Source organism: Seriola aureovittata, chromosome 13 (assembly GCF_021018895.1).
Source record: "Seriola aureovittata isolate HTS-2021-v1 ecotype China chromosome 13, ASM2101889v1, whole genome shotgun sequence".
Classification (NCBI taxonomy): domain Eukaryota; kingdom Metazoa; phylum Chordata; class Actinopteri; order Carangiformes; family Carangidae; genus Seriola; species Seriola aureovittata.
This window is the reverse complement of record NC_079376.1, coordinates 5,139,228-5,157,056: the sequence shown is the minus strand read 5'-3', so window position 1 is coordinate 5,157,056 and position 17,829 is coordinate 5,139,228. Positions and strand designations below refer to the sequence as shown.

The following is a 17,829-nucleotide window of genomic DNA, read 5'->3' as shown; positions in this document are numbered from 1 at the left end:
TGAAGACAGGAACTTTGGGATAACTGTTAATCTGTTCTAATGTTCACTTTTCCATCACTTAGTTAATTAGTTTTATCCATATCACTGCTGTTGTATTGTTTTTACACAACCAACGAAATGTCAGCAGGTGGAACTTATTCGTTTAAAGTCACATGGCAGACTCTAACACCTTAGCCCCAGGGTTAGTGCTGTTATTAATTTCCCTACACTTCTAACTAACCTGTCTTGATGTTAAGCCTCTGTTGTTGTTTTTATTTCTTTCTTCGTACGTTTCAATGACAAATCAACAAAAATACCTCAGTGAGAGGAGATGAGAAATGAAGCACTGGTTGCTAGGTAACAGATGTAAAAGTTGATAACTGATGTTGGATTGAGTATTTAGGATTTCCTAACCTGAACCAAGACAGGATGAAGTAAGATAGGATAGGATTAATAAAGTTAGTTAAGATTTGCCTCAGTATTAACAACTTGGGAAAAATCAAATCTCATACTCTTCCTCCCTTAATTTAAGAAGTTTCAGTAAAATGGCCCCAGATTCCTGCCTCTCTCTCACTTCTTCTCCATCCCCACTGAGGCTGAGGCTCAAGGGTGAAATCATTGAGACTCACATACTTCTATGTGAAGGAACAATGAGTTATCAGTAAGAGAAGGGTTTCAAAAGGGAATTTACAGTGAGGAAACATATAGCTCTATGTAGCTATTTAAACAGGAGGCTTAAAAAGCTGTCATGAATTTGTCCAGGGCAGAGACACTTCAGGGCACTTTGAGGGAATTTTAGAGCAGGAAGTACCTCATTCACTCACTGATGATACAACCCATGCTTTAAAAACCCTCCATGTTATGTCCGCCCTGTAGAGGTCCAACACATAATAACTGAAGACTTGAGTAATGTGTGCTGCAAAGTGAACTCTCAGCACGCTGCAGGAAGAGAGGGGCATTTGTGAAGGAGGAAGCTGGGCTGAGAGATGGTAAATGCAGTGAGAGGCAGGCCTCAGAGGGGGGTCCAGAAAAAGAAAATGGACTTCAGCCTGTTTGTCCATTTGTAGTCTGCCGCTTTACTTTACTTTACTACTTTACTAAGTGGAGGAAAGTTCCTGGTTTGAGAGGAAGTGGAGGGGCAGAAAGGTTCAGGGGGAGAAATAATAAATAAATGATAAATAAGATTTGGTCTTTCAGTTACAGCAGGCTGTCTACCTCCCTGCCTTCCCCAACACCATGATCAGATCTGTTCTGTTTAATCAAAAACTGCCTTTGGTGATAGGACAGCCACATTAGACATCAGTGACAGGTGGAATCTGTGGCCACTCAACATTTTTTTGGCACACTGATATCACTAAACTAAGTGTCTTCATATTTTTGGCTCATGGGTATTCATTGTGTCAAATAATTACTTATTAAATAAGGATTTTTTTAAACTGTGAATCATGCAAAGCTGCTCTAGTGGAGTCCCACAATAAAATTACAGAGCTGGAAATGAGCATAATATGTCCCCTTTAAGATGATTTAAGATGACCTAACTCTCTTAGATGCTGGGCGTCACTGATTGGTTGACAAGAGTCATAGTTTTTCTGACAGGTGTAAAAATGTCAGAACTTTGAAAGTGCAGTGCTCTGTCACAAACGTGTCAGACAAAGTGCTTTATGTAGCTACTGACAGTGATGAAATGGCTTTAAGTGAACTAGAGTTGGATATTTCGTAGTCTAGTTTTATGATGGATGTTGTGGTCAAAACAGGTGCGCGCCCACATTTCACATCATATTTTAACCGTCTGTAAATCTGAGCTGGTTTCTGCTTTTAAAAATCAGCCTGACTTTGAGCTGATCTGCAAAACAAATTTGACTTAAGTTTCCTGTCTGAATTTGGACAGAGAGATGTCTGAGGAAGAGGAGCACACGTCTGAAGAAAGGAATAATTCCTTTCACAGTGACAGAATTGCAGAAAAACGGAGGAAAGAAATATGAGTGAATTAGTGAGAGCAATGAACAGATGGAGAGCCAGGCGGGCTGAAAGAGACGGGACTTCTCCTGTTCTTCAGAAAAAGGCTGCAGCTCTCTCCATTAGTGGATGAGGGATGGCTGAAATGACTCCTGTGTGGATGGGCTCTTTAAGCTTTCAACCGTCACCATGGCAACCCAGAGAGTGGTAACTTTTGAACAAACAGGAGCCGACAAAAGTGCTGTCAGGCCTCAGAGGGAGCTACACATGCACACGCGTGCACACACACGCCGAAAATCACAATGAACACAAAACAGAGGTGTCCCAATTTCATACTTGTGCTAATAGCATATAATGTACATTATACGAGGCTTTACAGTGTATTGTTTTTGCAATTAGTAAACAACAAATCAACATATTTCACAGTTTACACAAACCGGAAATGAGACATTACAGGTCAGTCAAACTGCAACTATGGAATATTACTGCTAATTAAACTTCATAAAGAGACAGAAAAATGTCTTTTAATTTTTTGTTTTCCAAAATGTTCAATGGATTTTCATCTTTTGCAGCTATAAGCAGTTTCCCATTTGCTGTGTGCATCACATCGTGGGACAATGGTGTAAAACAGCAGCACATTAACATATTTTACTATGCATACTGAGTTTTTAAAATATGCAGAATTTTGTCACTTTTGTACTGTGAACACACTTCATACTCAAAACATGCATAAATGTGGGACACGTTACACATGTTAATGTGCTTTTCATGAACACTTCTGCCCCACGAGGCAATGCAGATAAGAAATGGAGGAGCTGCTCATGCCTGTAAAACATTTAGGCAACATGCTGGAGGTGAAACGGCCCCATAAAGATTTCTGAAAACAAAAGGTACATTTTAAATCTTTGGCAAACCGGATTGCTTCCTAGCTGAGCTGCAAACCTCCGTCCTTTGATGCTTGAAGACATTTGTTGAGAGCTGCTACAACTTCATTAAAGTCTTTTTTTTTAATTTTTTTTTTATTTTTAAGCAAAAAGCCAAATTGTTGATTCTGGCTTCTCCGATGTGAAGATTTTCTGCTTTTATGTGTTTTAAATTATGTTAATTTATAATCATCTATAGTACTGAATATTTTTGTTATGATTATAATGATCCACTATTTTCTAATGTTTCACAGACCAAACAACCAATCAAGAAAATAATCAGCAGATTAATCAGTAATGAAAATAATTGTCCGTTGCATCAGGTTGACAAACAATCTTAGTCCGCTCACTAGGTTCTTCCACAGCTTTAACTCTCATGATCTTAATCAGCAAATGGAGTTGGTTCAGTTGTAATCACGCGACTTAAATATGAAGCTTCAGTCACATGGTAACAGATGGTCGCACATGTGCAGAAGTGATCTTCTCTCTTCAGAGATGGTCAGTGGCGTCAGCTGTGGATCGCTGCCTTCTCTCTGACTTGATGGATGATAAGTTTAACCTCTTCCCAGTCGACCTACTATCACCTGACTGAAGATCCATACTGTGGTCACTTATAACTCCACTGCTGTTTTTACGCATGTTGTGAGGACTCTTTGTGCTTGTCTGCTCTTCACATTCAGATTCTGTGTTACAGTCATTCCACTGTTGCACTGGGAAACTCTTACTTCTAAATTATGGTCAAAGTCTGGGGTGTTATGTGGCTTATTTGTCCAGCTCAAAATGACCATGCCAGGAAAACTAGAATATTGTTGTATCGATGTGTAAAACTCCATGTGACTTCCATCGATGAGCCCCGGTTTGTTGATCTACTGACTGTAGATGTGATCGAGATGTTTCTGTGCTGTTTGACCTGCAGGACCTGCAGCGGGACATCGAGCAGCACACGGAGAGCGTGGCGTCTGTGCTGACGCTGTGTGACGTCCTGCTCCACGACGCCGACGCCTGTGGCAGCGACTCAGAGAATGACTCGATCCAGCAGACCACCCGCAGCCTGGACCGTCGCTGGAGGAACATCTGTGCCATGTCCATGGAGAGGAGGATGAGGTGAGCAGTTGTGGGATGTGCAGTTAGAGATGCACCAAAATAAATACACGGATCTCATTATGGCAAAATAAGAGATGACAGGGTGACTCAGTAAACCAACCAAAACTGGAGACTGTTCTTTATGTAAACGAGCCAGTCACAATAAATAAATGTATCACATGGTCGCTGCAGACTGACACTGGTAGATGTGAAGCAGGAGGCTGCACAGGTTTTATCATCTTTTTTTTTAAGCCAGATAAATAAAGAAGGTTAAATGAATCTTGTTGTTGTCAGGATCGAGGAAACGTGGCGTCTCTGGTGTAAGTTCCTGGACGACTACTCTCGCTTTGAAGACTGGCTGAAGACAGCTGAGTTCACTGCTGCCAACCCAGACTCCGCCGACGTCCTCTACACCAGCGCCAAGGAGGAGCTCAAGAAGTTCGAGGTCAGCAGACATCCTTTGTCTTTCACTTTGGCAGAATTCTGGAACGGGACGACTGGAGGCAAAGTGATGCCAAGAAAGACCTTAAATTCACAGGAAGATCAGTCTCATGTCCTGTCACTGTCTTCCAGGCAGCGGTTGGCTGGTCCAAAACCATGATAGACCTAAATCATAGCAGCTTAAAGTTTGTGTGAAGTTTTCTCCTAATGGTGGCGCTACAGGGAAGGTTTGTTCAAATCAAGGCGTTTACCTAGTTGGTAACAAAACCGTGCCCTACGAATTTCCATATCGTTGATCTTTTGATGTGGAATGAACCTAAAACAGTCCAAACTTTCAAGAGTTTCACCCTCTGGGGAGAATAGATTTAAATTGTGAACTGCTCATTAGATGCAGTTTCCTTATGTAAATGATGATGTTTTGACCAGATGGTGGCAACACTAGAAAGGTTCAGGTGATGACCCAATATTCAAAATCATCTGCAGGTGTGAAAGCTGAAGTTAAGTTTATATTTTGTGCTTTACTTGTTTGACCTGCTTGGAATAGCAGATTACGGCGACACTTTTAACGCCTCGTCTTATTCACTATTTGTGTGAGTGCAGTTTCAGGTTCAGGTGTCCTGTCATGCTGAGACACAAAGGTAACCTTTCATGTGTCGGTCTGGAATAGAAACACAGATTAGTGTCCGGTAATCTGGACTCTGCTGAGATGCCCTCATCTCCACAGCAACAGGGATCCAGTTTAGATGGTGTTTACTTCTAAACGCAGTGGAAGACCACTGACTGACCTATATACAGCACTGGCTGTCAGTGACATGTAATGGAAGCTGTGGGAGCATCATCATCATCATTAGAGAAGCAAATCAGTAGAAGGATGAAGGTTCACATCCATAAACTGACTGGAAAAAGGTTGTTAATCCTCTCTGAGCAGCTGGGAGTGGAGGCCTGTTGTCTGTTTATATGACCTTATAATAATGACATTAATATAAAAGATTTTTAGACAGAAACAGATGATGTGTTCTTGTTTTAATTTTATCTTTGCACCCATCCTCCCTCCACAAAAATCCAGGCCTGTGATCATGGCCTCTTCAATCTGGTATTTTAGTGATTTTTAAAATCAGTAATTCAGTCTAGCACCTTTTATACAGGGTGATTATAGTGTTTTATAAGTGAATTGATTCTAAATGAAAAGGATGACATGTTAAAATACATTACAATGTGAATAAATAGAATGGAGTATAAAAGCAGGAGGCTTCTGTCCTTCATCAGGACGGTGTCTGATGTTGCTTCCTGTTTCCCTACAGTCCATTACCAGTTGTCTGACTTTACAACAGATACTATGTTGAGAACACATATTACCATAATTATTCTTACAATAAATTTGATATAATTATAATTATTATTATTATTATTATTATGTATTTAATCTTAGTTTTAACAAACATTTTCACAAAGTTTCTCCAGTGTGTTGGTGCCTAAAACACCTTCTCAAGTCACAGAGAAGAGAACAGATCGTTCATTTCCATGAACTGTGTCACAGCTGGGCTTTTGTTTTTTACATCATGCAATACTTTTAAGTTCTACTAGTTTCCCACATGGAAATTTTAGTAGATAAATCATACCCTTCCTCTCCTTTTCACTTGAATTATTATCTTAATATGTGCAGTCCATGACAAACGTTCATAAACTCTAAAGAAACTTCTGATGTGCTCATCCTGTATTTTCCTCTCAGGCGTTCCAGCGGCAGGTTCATGAGCGGCTGACTCAGCTGGAGCTGGTCAACAAACAGTACCGCCGTCTGGCCCGGGAGAACCGGACCGACACCGCCAGCAAGCTCAAGGTCATGGTCCACGAGGGGAACCAGCGGTGGGACAGCCTGCAGAGGAGGGTGGTGGCTGTGCTCCGCAGGCTCAAGGTGAGTGGAGAGGGTGGGGGTCAGAAGCATAGTGGTTGATTTTATATGAACAGTGTTTAAGGACTTTAATTGCACCGACTCAGCCACTAAAACCATGAAGGATCTTTAAAGCTGTGTTTGAAAAATTCCTCAAATAATCTGAACCCTAATATCTAGAAATCCAGTGACAACAAACTGCACATATCACAGCAGAGGAAGTTTTTCTTTACGAGAATGAAAATTAAAAAACTAAAATGAGTCAGACAGAAATCAGAGATCGAACATCAGCATGCCTTAAACCTTCCCAGCAGATCTGTGTAGTATCTCCCCGCCCTCAGCTCCACCCTAAGCCGTCAGGATTTGGGTCACCTCTCAGACGGTGACGAAGCACGAGGCGTCATGTTGGCAGGAAGCTGTTTTCATGGCGGCATGTGGCTCCGAGCAGATGGAGGGTGTTTATGTTGCATGTAATCAAAGAATCCAGCCGATTGGTGCTGGTTGACCTCTGCAGGCTCAGCCCCCATAAGCAACATTCACATCAGACTCCAGCCAAAAACATACAGTCACAGTAATAAAAAGAGACTGGCACTGTAAGAACAATAATAATAATAATAAATATCATTTAGTTTAGATTGTTTCCGTCCAGTGTTTCTTCATTATCCCACTGAGGTTTAACCCAGTCAGAGTAAGTTTAAAAGTGAACAATTTTAGTTTAGTTGATATTTTAGAGAAGATCATCAAATCCCACATAACTACAACATTGTCAAGAATGACACAATAAATGTGATCTTTGATGTTAAAAGAGTAAAGATGCAGGATCCACGTGACATCACACAACCAATAAATACTTTAGAAAAAGGATCATCAATAAAGTAAATTTGTGTTTAACATCTCAATAGAAATTTAAACAAATTAAAGACAGTACAAATCACAGCAAGGATGATAAGTTTACACTTTCATTTGCTTTTCTAAAGTTGAAACCCACATTTTGTTCGATGTAGCTTCAAACGCTGAAGCTTGTTTGGATTTATTATATTAAACAAGGACGTTTTTCATTAAAACTATCAGATAGTTTGGGAATTAAAAATGCTTCAACCCTAGTCTGACCTGTGACATTAATATCTCTGACATTCATGAATACCTGCATGAATACTAATATCTGAACAGCATTTAAATAGTGATCTCCGCCCTCTGTGCTCCTGCAGCACTTTACCTCTCAGAGAGAAGACTTTGAGGGAACTCGTGAGGGGATCCTGGTCTGGCTGACGGAGATGGACCTGCAGCTCACCAACGTGGAGCACTTCTCTGAGAGCGACATCGAAGACAAGATGAGACAGCTCAACGTAAGTCAGCCCCCGTAAAGAGACGACATACACACTGCTTACTCTGGCCCCCTAAAAGACGGAAACATGTGCTGTGTCGCTGTGCAGGGCTTCCAGCAGGAGATCACCCTCAACACCAACAAGATCGACGCCCTCATCGTGTTCGGGGAGAACCTGATCCAGAAGAGCGCTCCTCTGGACGCCGTGCTGATCGAGGACGAGCTGGAGGAGCTACACTCCTACTGCCAGGAGGTGTTTGGCAGGGTGGCGCGTTTCCACCACCGCCTCGTCAACAGGCGCCCGGTCAGTGCTACACAAGTGTTACTCTTAGAGATAAAAACAGATGCAACATGGAGACAGGTACAATATAGTTCTAAGTGATGGCAGAAAAAAACTGCAGAACACAAAACATACACACAAACAGTTTGTGAAGTTTAATTTTACTTATAGTTTTTAGTTTACTTTTTTTCTTTTTTTTTTTTTTTTTACTGTTAAATCAATTAAAAAATGAAATTATCCCATCAAATTGTAGTTTGAGGGTCTTACACATCTTTCAGGAACATGGACGACAATAGAGTTGTTGTTTGTGTGTCTCACTCATGATGATGCTCAGAGTTTCAGAGCTAAATATCTTTCCTCGTCCGTTTTGAAGGTGCTGGAGGAGGAGAGGGATCTGTCAGACCGGGACACGGACCTGGAAGACTCACCCGATCTGACCAACGGGACTTCGTGGAGAGAAACGAGGAAGAAGGAGGAGGAAGTCCCGGCTGTAGGCGGAGTCTCGGCTGGACGTCAGGCCGTGTGCCACCTGCTGGCGCCTCCTCTGGAGCGATCAGGGAGAGAGACCCCCGTCAGCGTGGACTCCATCCCACTGGAGTGGGACCACACTGTTGACGTGGGAGGATCATCGTCACACGAGGATGATGAGGATGCCACCTTCTTCAGCGCTCTATCAGGTAACGACAGCTGCTTATTTTAGCTGTTCATTATTGTCATCAGCCAAAAGAGAAAGAGATTATTTACTGTACTCTTATAAAGAAGTACAACAAACACAGGTTTTTAGAATCCACTGTATTTCGATTGGTTTCTGTTTACCTTTGATTGATCGATTGATTGATTGATTGATTGATTGACTGACTGACGTGTTCAGACTTTATTTGTGCAGCACTTTTAATACAGGTTAGTGCAGTTCAAAGAGCTTCACAGTTGATTTATGAGCTAAAAAGAAAAAGGAGAAATCAAATAAAGCTGACAAATAGATACAATAAAAAAGATGCTATAATAACTTTAGCAAAAAAAAAAACATTTACGCAAAATGAAATAACAGATAAAATAGAATAAACTACAATTTACAACATAGATACAGTAAAATAAGTGAATAAAATAAAGTGTCCGACTAAAAACCATCGGCTCGAAGCATAGAAACTAAAAGCTGCCAGAGGACCTGAGGAGCTGTACTGGTTCATAGAGCGTAAGCATGTGAGACATTTAAGTCGGTGCAGAATTTAAAAATCAAAACAGAAACTGACAGGTAACCAAAGTAGGTACTTGACAACAGGTGTAATGCGTTCTCTACTGCTGGTCTTGGTCGGCACAGAACATATGAAGCTAACTTGGGTGATGGAAAAAGAAGCCAAGACAACAATAATCAATGAGGCGAATTCAAATTTAAGAGCATCCTTGAACACAGCAGCAAAGAGTTCAGAACAGGTCCCTGTGTCCACCTGCTTTATTAAGCACAAACAACAAAAACTGTTTTCTGTGACTGATATTTACAAGGTAATTTCCAGACTGCATGTCCTTGAAAGTAGAAAAAGAATTTTAAAAGTTTGAAAACTGGTCAACAATGTCAAATTTTGTCAGTTTGTAGTTAATAATTTGTATCTTTAACTCCAGGTGTTTCCTTTAGGTCAAAATGTTCCGTCAGTTTGAAGTCGCAGATTACTGTCTTGCTCTCTTCTTGGCGTCCCCACTGTTCTGTTAACTGCTCGTTTTGTGATCTTCCTGAAACCGCTTCTTAACGTGCGCAGAGCTCCATCTTTACAGAGCAGCTGTCACACGCCCTTCACCTCTGCTCTCTCCTCCAGATGTGCAGGTCACAGAGAGCTCAGAGTCGTTTGTTAAAGCCACTGTCAGAGCAGTGGAAGGAGCCTCGGGTAGGCACTCTGCCTGCTGCATGCTACTGCATTGCTGTATGTTAATGCATCCCGTCTCCTAGCAACCCCAAACTCATCCACATCCCTGATCTAATTCACAGACACCTTGTTTGTATCTTCACTTACAGATGCGTCTGTTCACTGCTGCAACTTATTATCCACTTTGACAAATGTCACAATCTTTGTTCATCAAGATTGAGTCTTGAAGTCATGAAAGTTGCATGAGACCGTGTTTTATTTTCTGCATTTCTGCAGTGGATTTGTGGTTTGTTGATAGTGTTTTTGCATGTTATTGACAGATACTTGAATTTCATGCATGTGTCAAATGGCTGATGGAAGAATTGAAAGACTGTTTGATATTTCAATGATGAAATTTGTGGCTTTATTGTTCCATTTTCTGTCTTATTGTTTAACTCATTTTTCTTGTTCATTCTCTATTTCATTCTATTAAAAAAATTTTACCATCATTTTGTTGAACCTTTCCATCTCTCTCCTCAGTGAAGTCTGACCCGCCCAGCTGGCACCAGCCCGGCTCCCCAGAGAGGAAACGAGTTCCTCGAGAAATCGTCCGAGGCCTGAGCTCGTCTCCCACACACACCACCAGCACTCCCTTCCACCAGCAGGGCTACGTAAGAACACACATCGAGATCTACGAAATATTCCCATGTTAAAGGCTTAGTTTCCTCACTGTGAAACCAGTGTTTGATTGAATCTGTGTGCGTTCAGGTGAAGCTGATGTCGGAGTGCAGCGGCAGCATCAACAGTGTGAAGAGAGTCAAGCTGATCCTGAACGATGAGGAGGATCTGGAGGACGCAGGTCTGACCAGCAGCACGGCCAACAGACAGACCAGCACAGGTACAGTGACAGAGATAAACACCATAGAGAGAGGCGTCACTCTGTTTGACTTTGTGGAAACAACAGTCAGAGCTGATAATACAGATTGTAATATAACTTTAACATGTGGTAAACCGGTTTGTGAGACCAAAGGAGGACATGACTGAATACTCACGTGATTATTTTCCCATAATCCTCTGGTTTCCTCTGACAAAGACAATGTTGCAACTTTCATGGGTCACATTTTTGTCATGAACCACACTGGCAGATTATTAATGAATGTCAGTGTACTAATTACTTCTTCTGGATTAACTGACTAATCATTTTGTTCATACAATGTCACTGAACTGTCGAAAAATGTCCATCACAAATCCTCAAATAGCTTCAACCAACAGGCAAAAACTCACACATATTTAATTTTAAAAAGCAGTAAATCCACATGTGAAAGAAGCAGCACCAGGAAACAGTTGAGATTCTTTGCTTGATTATTGACTTTTAATCAATTGTCAAAATTATCACTTGATTTTCTATCGACTAATTATGTAAAAACATCATGTAGAGGCTGATCTTCTTTGTGTGTTACAGAACTCTCACAACTGCCTCATAGGCGGCGATTGGTTATGATTTTTATTTGATGTTAAAGATAAACGTTAGAAATAACATTTATTACTCAAATGCACATCACTCAATCCTGGGTTGATATTAACCAATTCAAACAAGTCATCCTGCTAATTTACTTTAAGAGGGACTCACATAGGTTGTGCACAACAATACAATCTTTATTCGTAGCGGTGTTAAAGCGTTTCTCCCTCTGACTCTTGTTTATCTGCAGGTGTGATCCAGCGCTGGGAGCTGCTCCAGGCACAGAAGTTCAACAACGAGACGGACATCAAGCAGGACCTGGAGCAGTGGCAGAAGCTGAACTCTGACCTCTGCGATGTCACTTCCTGGTTGGGCCGGGTGCTGCCAGAGCTGGAGAGGCTGCAACGGATTGCGCCATCCACCAGCATCCGAGACATCGAGGTCAACATTAGGAAACTAAAGGTAATGACATTCCCCACATTTCTTCTCAGAAATGATCCGTGAAAGATAAAATTGTAACTCAGAGACGTTGTTGTGTACACGTGAGTCTGAGAAAACAAGGGCCAGATGTCTCACATTTGTTCCTGCAGCCATACAGATGTTTGAAGTGTGACCTTAACACGACTCAAACAAAAGCAGCTGCATCAAAGAGTCATCTCCTCTCTTCTAGTCTTCTTTTGAGAACATGTGAATCCCTCTTTTGTTCAGGAGATGCAGAAAAGCTTCAACAGCTACAAGTGTCTGATGATCTCCGTCAACCTGAGCAGCCGTCACTTCCTGCGGGGCGACAGTGTCGAGCTGCGGGAGCTGCAGGAAGCTCTGAGCTCAGCCAACCTCAGCTGGACGCAGGCCTGCGGCGGCCTGGAGAGCTGGGAGAGGAGGCTGCACTGCGCACTCATGCAGTGTCAGGTGAGACATGGAGACACTCACTGCAGTTTGTGGTGGTTAAAAAGCTTTGTTGTACGTCAGTGTTCAGAGAGCAGCAGTAGCACATTATCTAGTTTCACATGAACAATAGAAACTGATAGAAACAGGAGTTTAATATATGAACTGTTTCAACCCTTCTTGCAATCTGATGTTTTGAGTTTTGTGAAAGATGAACAGCCTCCACATCCGTTACACTCTGACCTTTGTGTTCTTCTTCAGGAGTTTCACGAGACGCTGCACTCTCTGCTGTTGTGGCTCGCTCAGGCCGAAAACAAACTCTTCGGCGTAAACGTCAGTGACCTGTTGACCTCACGCTCTGTCCTGCTGGAGCACCGGGACGCGCTGACGGTGAGCAAACGACCCATCAATTCATCCATCACTATTTTACTTCAGAATACATGTTTTCATTATAGAGAGGTTTAATAATTCAAAGATGAATTGGTATTACAATACACTACCTTCTCTGCCGGCTCTTAATGTCATATAAGATCCATTGATCATTAAGAGGATGGATGGAAACAAAGTTATCAGTCGTGTCTGTATATTGAACACTGTTCAGTCTCAGCCCTGTACCGAGTCCTCTGCTCTGCCGCCCCCTGCTGCAGGAGCTGCAGGAGGAGCTGCACGGCCGTCAGCGGCAGGTGTCCTCGCTGCAGGACATCTCCTCTCAGCTCCTCCTCGAGGCCACCGGAGAGGACAGTGTGGAGGCCAAAGAGAAGGTCCACGTCATCGGCAACAAGCTGCATCTCCTGCTGCGACAGGTGGCGGCTGACCTGCACGCGCTGCAGGGAAAACTGGTATGTCCACTTTATGTTTACTTTATGAACACAAGGACTCTGCTGTGATACAGGTTCACAGCCAATAAGAGGCTGTTTTTTCTTGCCAAAAATTTATTTATCTGAGGGAAATGCAAAGGACAAAGGTCAAATAAGAGACGTGTAAGAACTCTGAGGCCTCTGAACTGGTTTGATCAGCTCCATCTAATGATCTGTTTGTTTGTTTACCGTCTGCGTCTCAGGAAACCTGCTCAACCAGCTCTGAAATGGACAGCATCGGTCTGGGAACACTCAGCTCTCCTCTGTTGCTGCACAAGGTACAGCTCGGTGTTTACCTTCTGTCACACACACACAGGCTGAATGTAGAGAATAGTGATGTACAGTCACACAGAACATGTAGAAATTAGACACTTATCATGGGAAGAGGGTTCAATTTCAAAGTTTTACATGAGAGTAACTAAAGTAATGTGGTTCTAAAAATTCAGATTCTTTATTAAGTAACTACCAGCATGTAAAATACCCTTACAAATAAAATTCCTGCATTTAAAATGTTACCTCAGTATTCTTAGTATTAAAAATTTATCTTTTAGTATGAAAAGTACTAGCTCCCATAATACAGAAAATGTCCACTGTGATTGTTATACCATTATGTCATTGATTATTGCTGCCGTTTGAGGTGGGACCAATTTTAACCATTTGAGATTTCCTGTTTTGAAAGTAAAGGGTGATTAACACCTTTGACTTGTGTTTTCCTTCAGGAGGAGGCTGGTCCACAGGCAGCTACAGTCAGACAAACGGCAACTAGAAGGTAACTTTTGCATTGATTTATTTTTAGTAAATTAGCTTCAGGATTCAGTTCAACCAAGTTACAAAAGTTTATATTCTCACCATGCAGATAGTTTCTACAAACACACCAAAACTATTTTCCTATTACTCTGGATAATCCACTGTTGTACGGCATAAAAAAAGTGACAGTTTTCATAGAAACCACTTCTCTGGTAGAAAGTAGTTCCTATAAAAACTGTTTATATTTCAGTCTGTGGATGATCCTGAGTAACAGATGTTGCTTTTGATTTTTTAAGTGTAATTTTCAATGCTATGAGCGGCACAGACTTTACTTACATTGTACTGGGGTGACCCAATACTGACCCTTCAAACAGCAAGAGTGAAACATTGCACCTGGCTGCTGTATGTCCAAAAATGAAAAAGTAACAGTTTTACAGGAAGTTACAAGCTTTAACAATTTGCTTTTGGGCGAACAGCATCCAGGAGCGGTGACTTGCAGCCAGGTTACCTGTTTGCTAAGCTGATCACCTCCTGGCTATAGCTCTGTATGAGTGTGGAATCAAGAGTCATCTAACACGCACCAAGAACATTAACAAGCTTAGATCCCAAAATGTCAAACTATTAATTTAAAGTCGACCTTCACCTGCGTCTTTCATCTTAAACTAATAAAATCCACCTCTGTCCACATCCAGGGAGGAGAGGAGGGATTCTTCCCCACACCGACCCTTCTTCTACCGGGTTCTACGAGCTGCCTTCCCTCTTCACCTGCTCTTCTTAGTGCTGCTGGTTGTGGCCTGCCTGGTGCCTCTGTCTGAAGAGCACTACAGCTGTACACTGTCTAACAACTTTGCACGCTCCTTCTACCCCATGCTGCGTTACACCAACGGCCCTCCGCCCACGTGAAACACCGCCACGATGCTCAGCAAAGAAAGTTTGTCTCCAGCTCTTCCTGACAAGGGAGAGGACTGAAAAAGGAACAAGCACGTATGAGGATGAAACCTAAAACGGACAAGTTCAAATACACCTGCTCCCTTCCACAAAACGACGACACCTGAAGGCCTCGTGTTTTTTGACTCTAAATTTTATTGGTGTATTTAAAAACATATTTATTTGTGGTGCGCCACAGTAAAAGAAAAAAGAAGCCATATTACTGGTCTGTTTTAAGGTTGTGATTTTTTTTTTTTTATATATGTAGATTTGCCAGTTAACGTCCCCACTGAACATTTTCAATATAAAAAAGGTCAGGATTTATTTTGATATCTACATTTTGTACGTTCACAACAGTCTGGTGTCGAGTTTGAAGGATAAAGGACACTTATTACCAAAGCATCCAGAAACTGAGAGGCACACTTGCCATTTTCTACCACTGCAGCTATTTTTACTGTTTTTCATAGAAGGCAGCCACTTGTTGATGATAGCACATTTTATACAGAGATGAGCCGAGGCGTTTTTTGTTTTATTTAGGGTTATTTAACATCTGTAAGCTATAACTGTTTTTTAAATAATGGCAGTGACTCATCTGCAGACATGCCTTTCTGTAGCCAACAAAACTACTGTATTTTATCAGATAACAATGTACTTTTAATGGCGTTAATTAATTTTTGTATATAATGGCAAACTACTGAGAAAGAAATAGGTAACTTATTGCTTTTGTGTATGAATGTATGTTTGAGTGGTACTGAAGCCTGTCAGATTAATTCAACATGGCGTTAAATAGTTTGAGTGCCACAAACATACAATATAAAAGACTGTCCATTGGTTATTTTGTAATGGCCATAACAGGAAGTTAAATGGCACTCCTTTTTCTCAGATTAAAGCTGCATGAAGCGATTTTTGATATGAAGCTATCAATAGCTAATCAAGTGTTTTAACTAACATAGTAGCATAAAAACTGCCCATTTACAAATGTAGCAACATTAGCATCCCACAGGAGACAGATGTTCCACTTTCTTCAGAGGCTAGTGGCTAACTGTTCGTCTGCTATTTGGTGCTGGACAGGTAGCTACACTCAGATGATTGACTTTGCTCTCTCGAAACATCTGGCTATTTAATCATCCTGTGTGTGTGCAGTTGTAAATCTAAAATTGTAATCTAAAAGTTCTGTATAGGTACAAAGTTGAGTTAATTCACATTTGATTTTAGTCATGCTATCAAAAATACCCGCTTCATGAAGCTTTTAAAGGGATTTGTTTTTGATCTGGTTACGATTAATGCAACAATGTATTAAGGGGTCAACAGCACACACATTATGCTGCCACCTAGCTGTTAAACAAAGAAGGTGCAGCTACATCATCATGTCAAGAACTCTATAATCTGCCCCTTTAAGAATAATTTGATGTTGTTCAGAACTTACCCCGATGATGTCCAAATTGGTCCCATGACTTAAGGCCCTGCAGGTTGTTGAACATTTAAAAAAGGTTAAAAACAAGTGATTATGTACATGAGGGATTTACATGAATGCTGCTTTGAAACACTTTCTTCCCTGCAGTTGAACTTAACTGGTGTCAAGATTTCTGTGATCATAGACTCTGAGTAGAACATGAATGTAAGCGATTCTTTGGGCACTGAATGTAGCTGTGTACATGCACAATCAAAGATCATTAAATGTTTCTAATTTACATTGTTAATATCTATATTACAGAGAGGATTTTGTGACATTTGATTTAAAAGTCAGTGTTTGATCCTTATTTTTTGTACACGACCTCAGACTCTGCTCAGAAGGCCGACAGAACAGAAACAAACAAAAACATTTAAAGTTTGATTTATTTTGTGAACACTTATTTATAGGATGTATTGATTGTCAATAAACTGTGTTTGCCATGATTTGCTCCTGTATGTTTACTGTATCACTGGGTTGGAGAGAGATCCAGGCTTAACTGACAGATAAAAGTTCAACTAGATCGGAGATATGAACGTGTGTGTAGTGCAGAAACCACCGAGAAATACTTTTATCATTAGATTTGTTGTTTGAGTACCTCTGTTCATGCATGTTAAAGCTACATATAAAACAAATTTTTATTACAATTCGATTTTTGTGACTTTTTATGACATTTTATGCCTTACTACACTGAGGTTTTTTGACGTTTTCTGCCCGAATATACTGTCGTTTTTATGACTTTTTATGCCTTACTATACACGTCGTTTTTATGACTTTTTATGCCTTACTATACACGTCGTTTTTATGCCTTACTATACTATGACATATTATGACTTTTTATGCCTCACTATACACGTCGTTTTTATGACTTTTTATGCCTTACTATACTATGACCTTTTTATGCCTCACTATACTATGACGTTTTTATGACTTTTTATGCCTCACTATACACGTCGTTTTTATGCCTCACTATACTATGACATATTATGACTTATTATACTATGATGTTTTTATGACTTTTTATGCCTCACTATACTATGACGTTTTTATGACTTTTTATGCCTCACTATACACGTCGTTTTTATGCCTCACTATACTATGACATATTATGACTTATTATACTATGATGTTTTTATGACTTTTTATGCCTTACTATACTATGACATATTATGACTTTTTATGCCTCACTATACACGTCGTTTTTATGCCTTACTATACTATGTCGTTTTTATGACTTTTTATGCCTTACTATACTATGACATATTATGACTTATTATACTATGACGTTTTTATGACTTTTTATGCCTTACTATACTATGTCGTTTTTATGCCTTACTATACACGTCGTTTTTATGCCTTACTATACTATGACATATTATGACTTATTATACTATGTCGTTTTTATGCCTTACTATACACGTCGTTTTTATGCCTTACTATACTATGACATATTATGACTTATACTATGACGTTTTTATGACTTTTTATGCCTTACTATACTATGGCGTTTTATGACTTATTATACTATGACGTTTTTATGACTTTTTATGCCTTACTATACTATGACGTTTTTATGACTTTTTATGCCTTACTATACTATGACATATTATGACTTATTATACTATGACGTTTTTATGACTTTTTATGCTTACTATACTATGACGTTTTTATGACTTTTTATGCTTACTATACTATGACGTTTTTATGACTTTTTATGCCTTACTATACTATGGCGTTTTATGACTTATTATACTATGACGTTTTTATGACTTTTTATGCCTTACTATACACGTCG

The 17,829-nt window shown here is 40.4% G+C and overlaps 1 protein-coding gene across 1 annotated transcript in view; it reads left to right on the top strand.

Moving 5' to 3' along the window:
• syne2b (spectrin repeat containing, nuclear envelope 2b) overlaps window positions 1-16,480 on the top strand; it is a 105,765-nt gene extending 89,285 nt beyond the window's left edge. Inside the window, exons 94-109 of the mRNA XM_056393850.1 lie at window positions 3,775-3,962; window positions 4,236-4,386; window positions 6,112-6,294; window positions 7,479-7,616; window positions 7,704-7,898; window positions 8,248-8,551; window positions 9,683-9,751; window positions 10,250-10,380; window positions 10,478-10,607; window positions 11,419-11,630; window positions 11,877-12,077; window positions 12,315-12,443; window positions 12,701-12,892; window positions 13,114-13,188; window positions 13,630-13,679; window positions 14,350-16,480. Coding sequence (XP_056249825.1) covers window positions 3,775-3,962; window positions 4,236-4,386; window positions 6,112-6,294; window positions 7,479-7,616; window positions 7,704-7,898; window positions 8,248-8,551; window positions 9,683-9,751; window positions 10,250-10,380; window positions 10,478-10,607; window positions 11,419-11,630; window positions 11,877-12,077; window positions 12,315-12,443; window positions 12,701-12,892; window positions 13,114-13,188; window positions 13,630-13,679; window positions 14,350-14,560 — 2,559 coding nt within the window. The 3' untranslated portion in view covers window positions 14,561-16,480. The remainder of the gene's footprint in view (window positions 1-3,774; window positions 3,963-4,235; window positions 4,387-6,111; window positions 6,295-7,478; window positions 7,617-7,703; window positions 7,899-8,247; window positions 8,552-9,682; window positions 9,752-10,249; window positions 10,381-10,477; window positions 10,608-11,418; window positions 11,631-11,876; window positions 12,078-12,314; window positions 12,444-12,700; window positions 12,893-13,113; window positions 13,189-13,629; window positions 13,680-14,349) is intronic.
• Window positions 16,481-17,829: the final 1,349 nt, after the last annotated feature.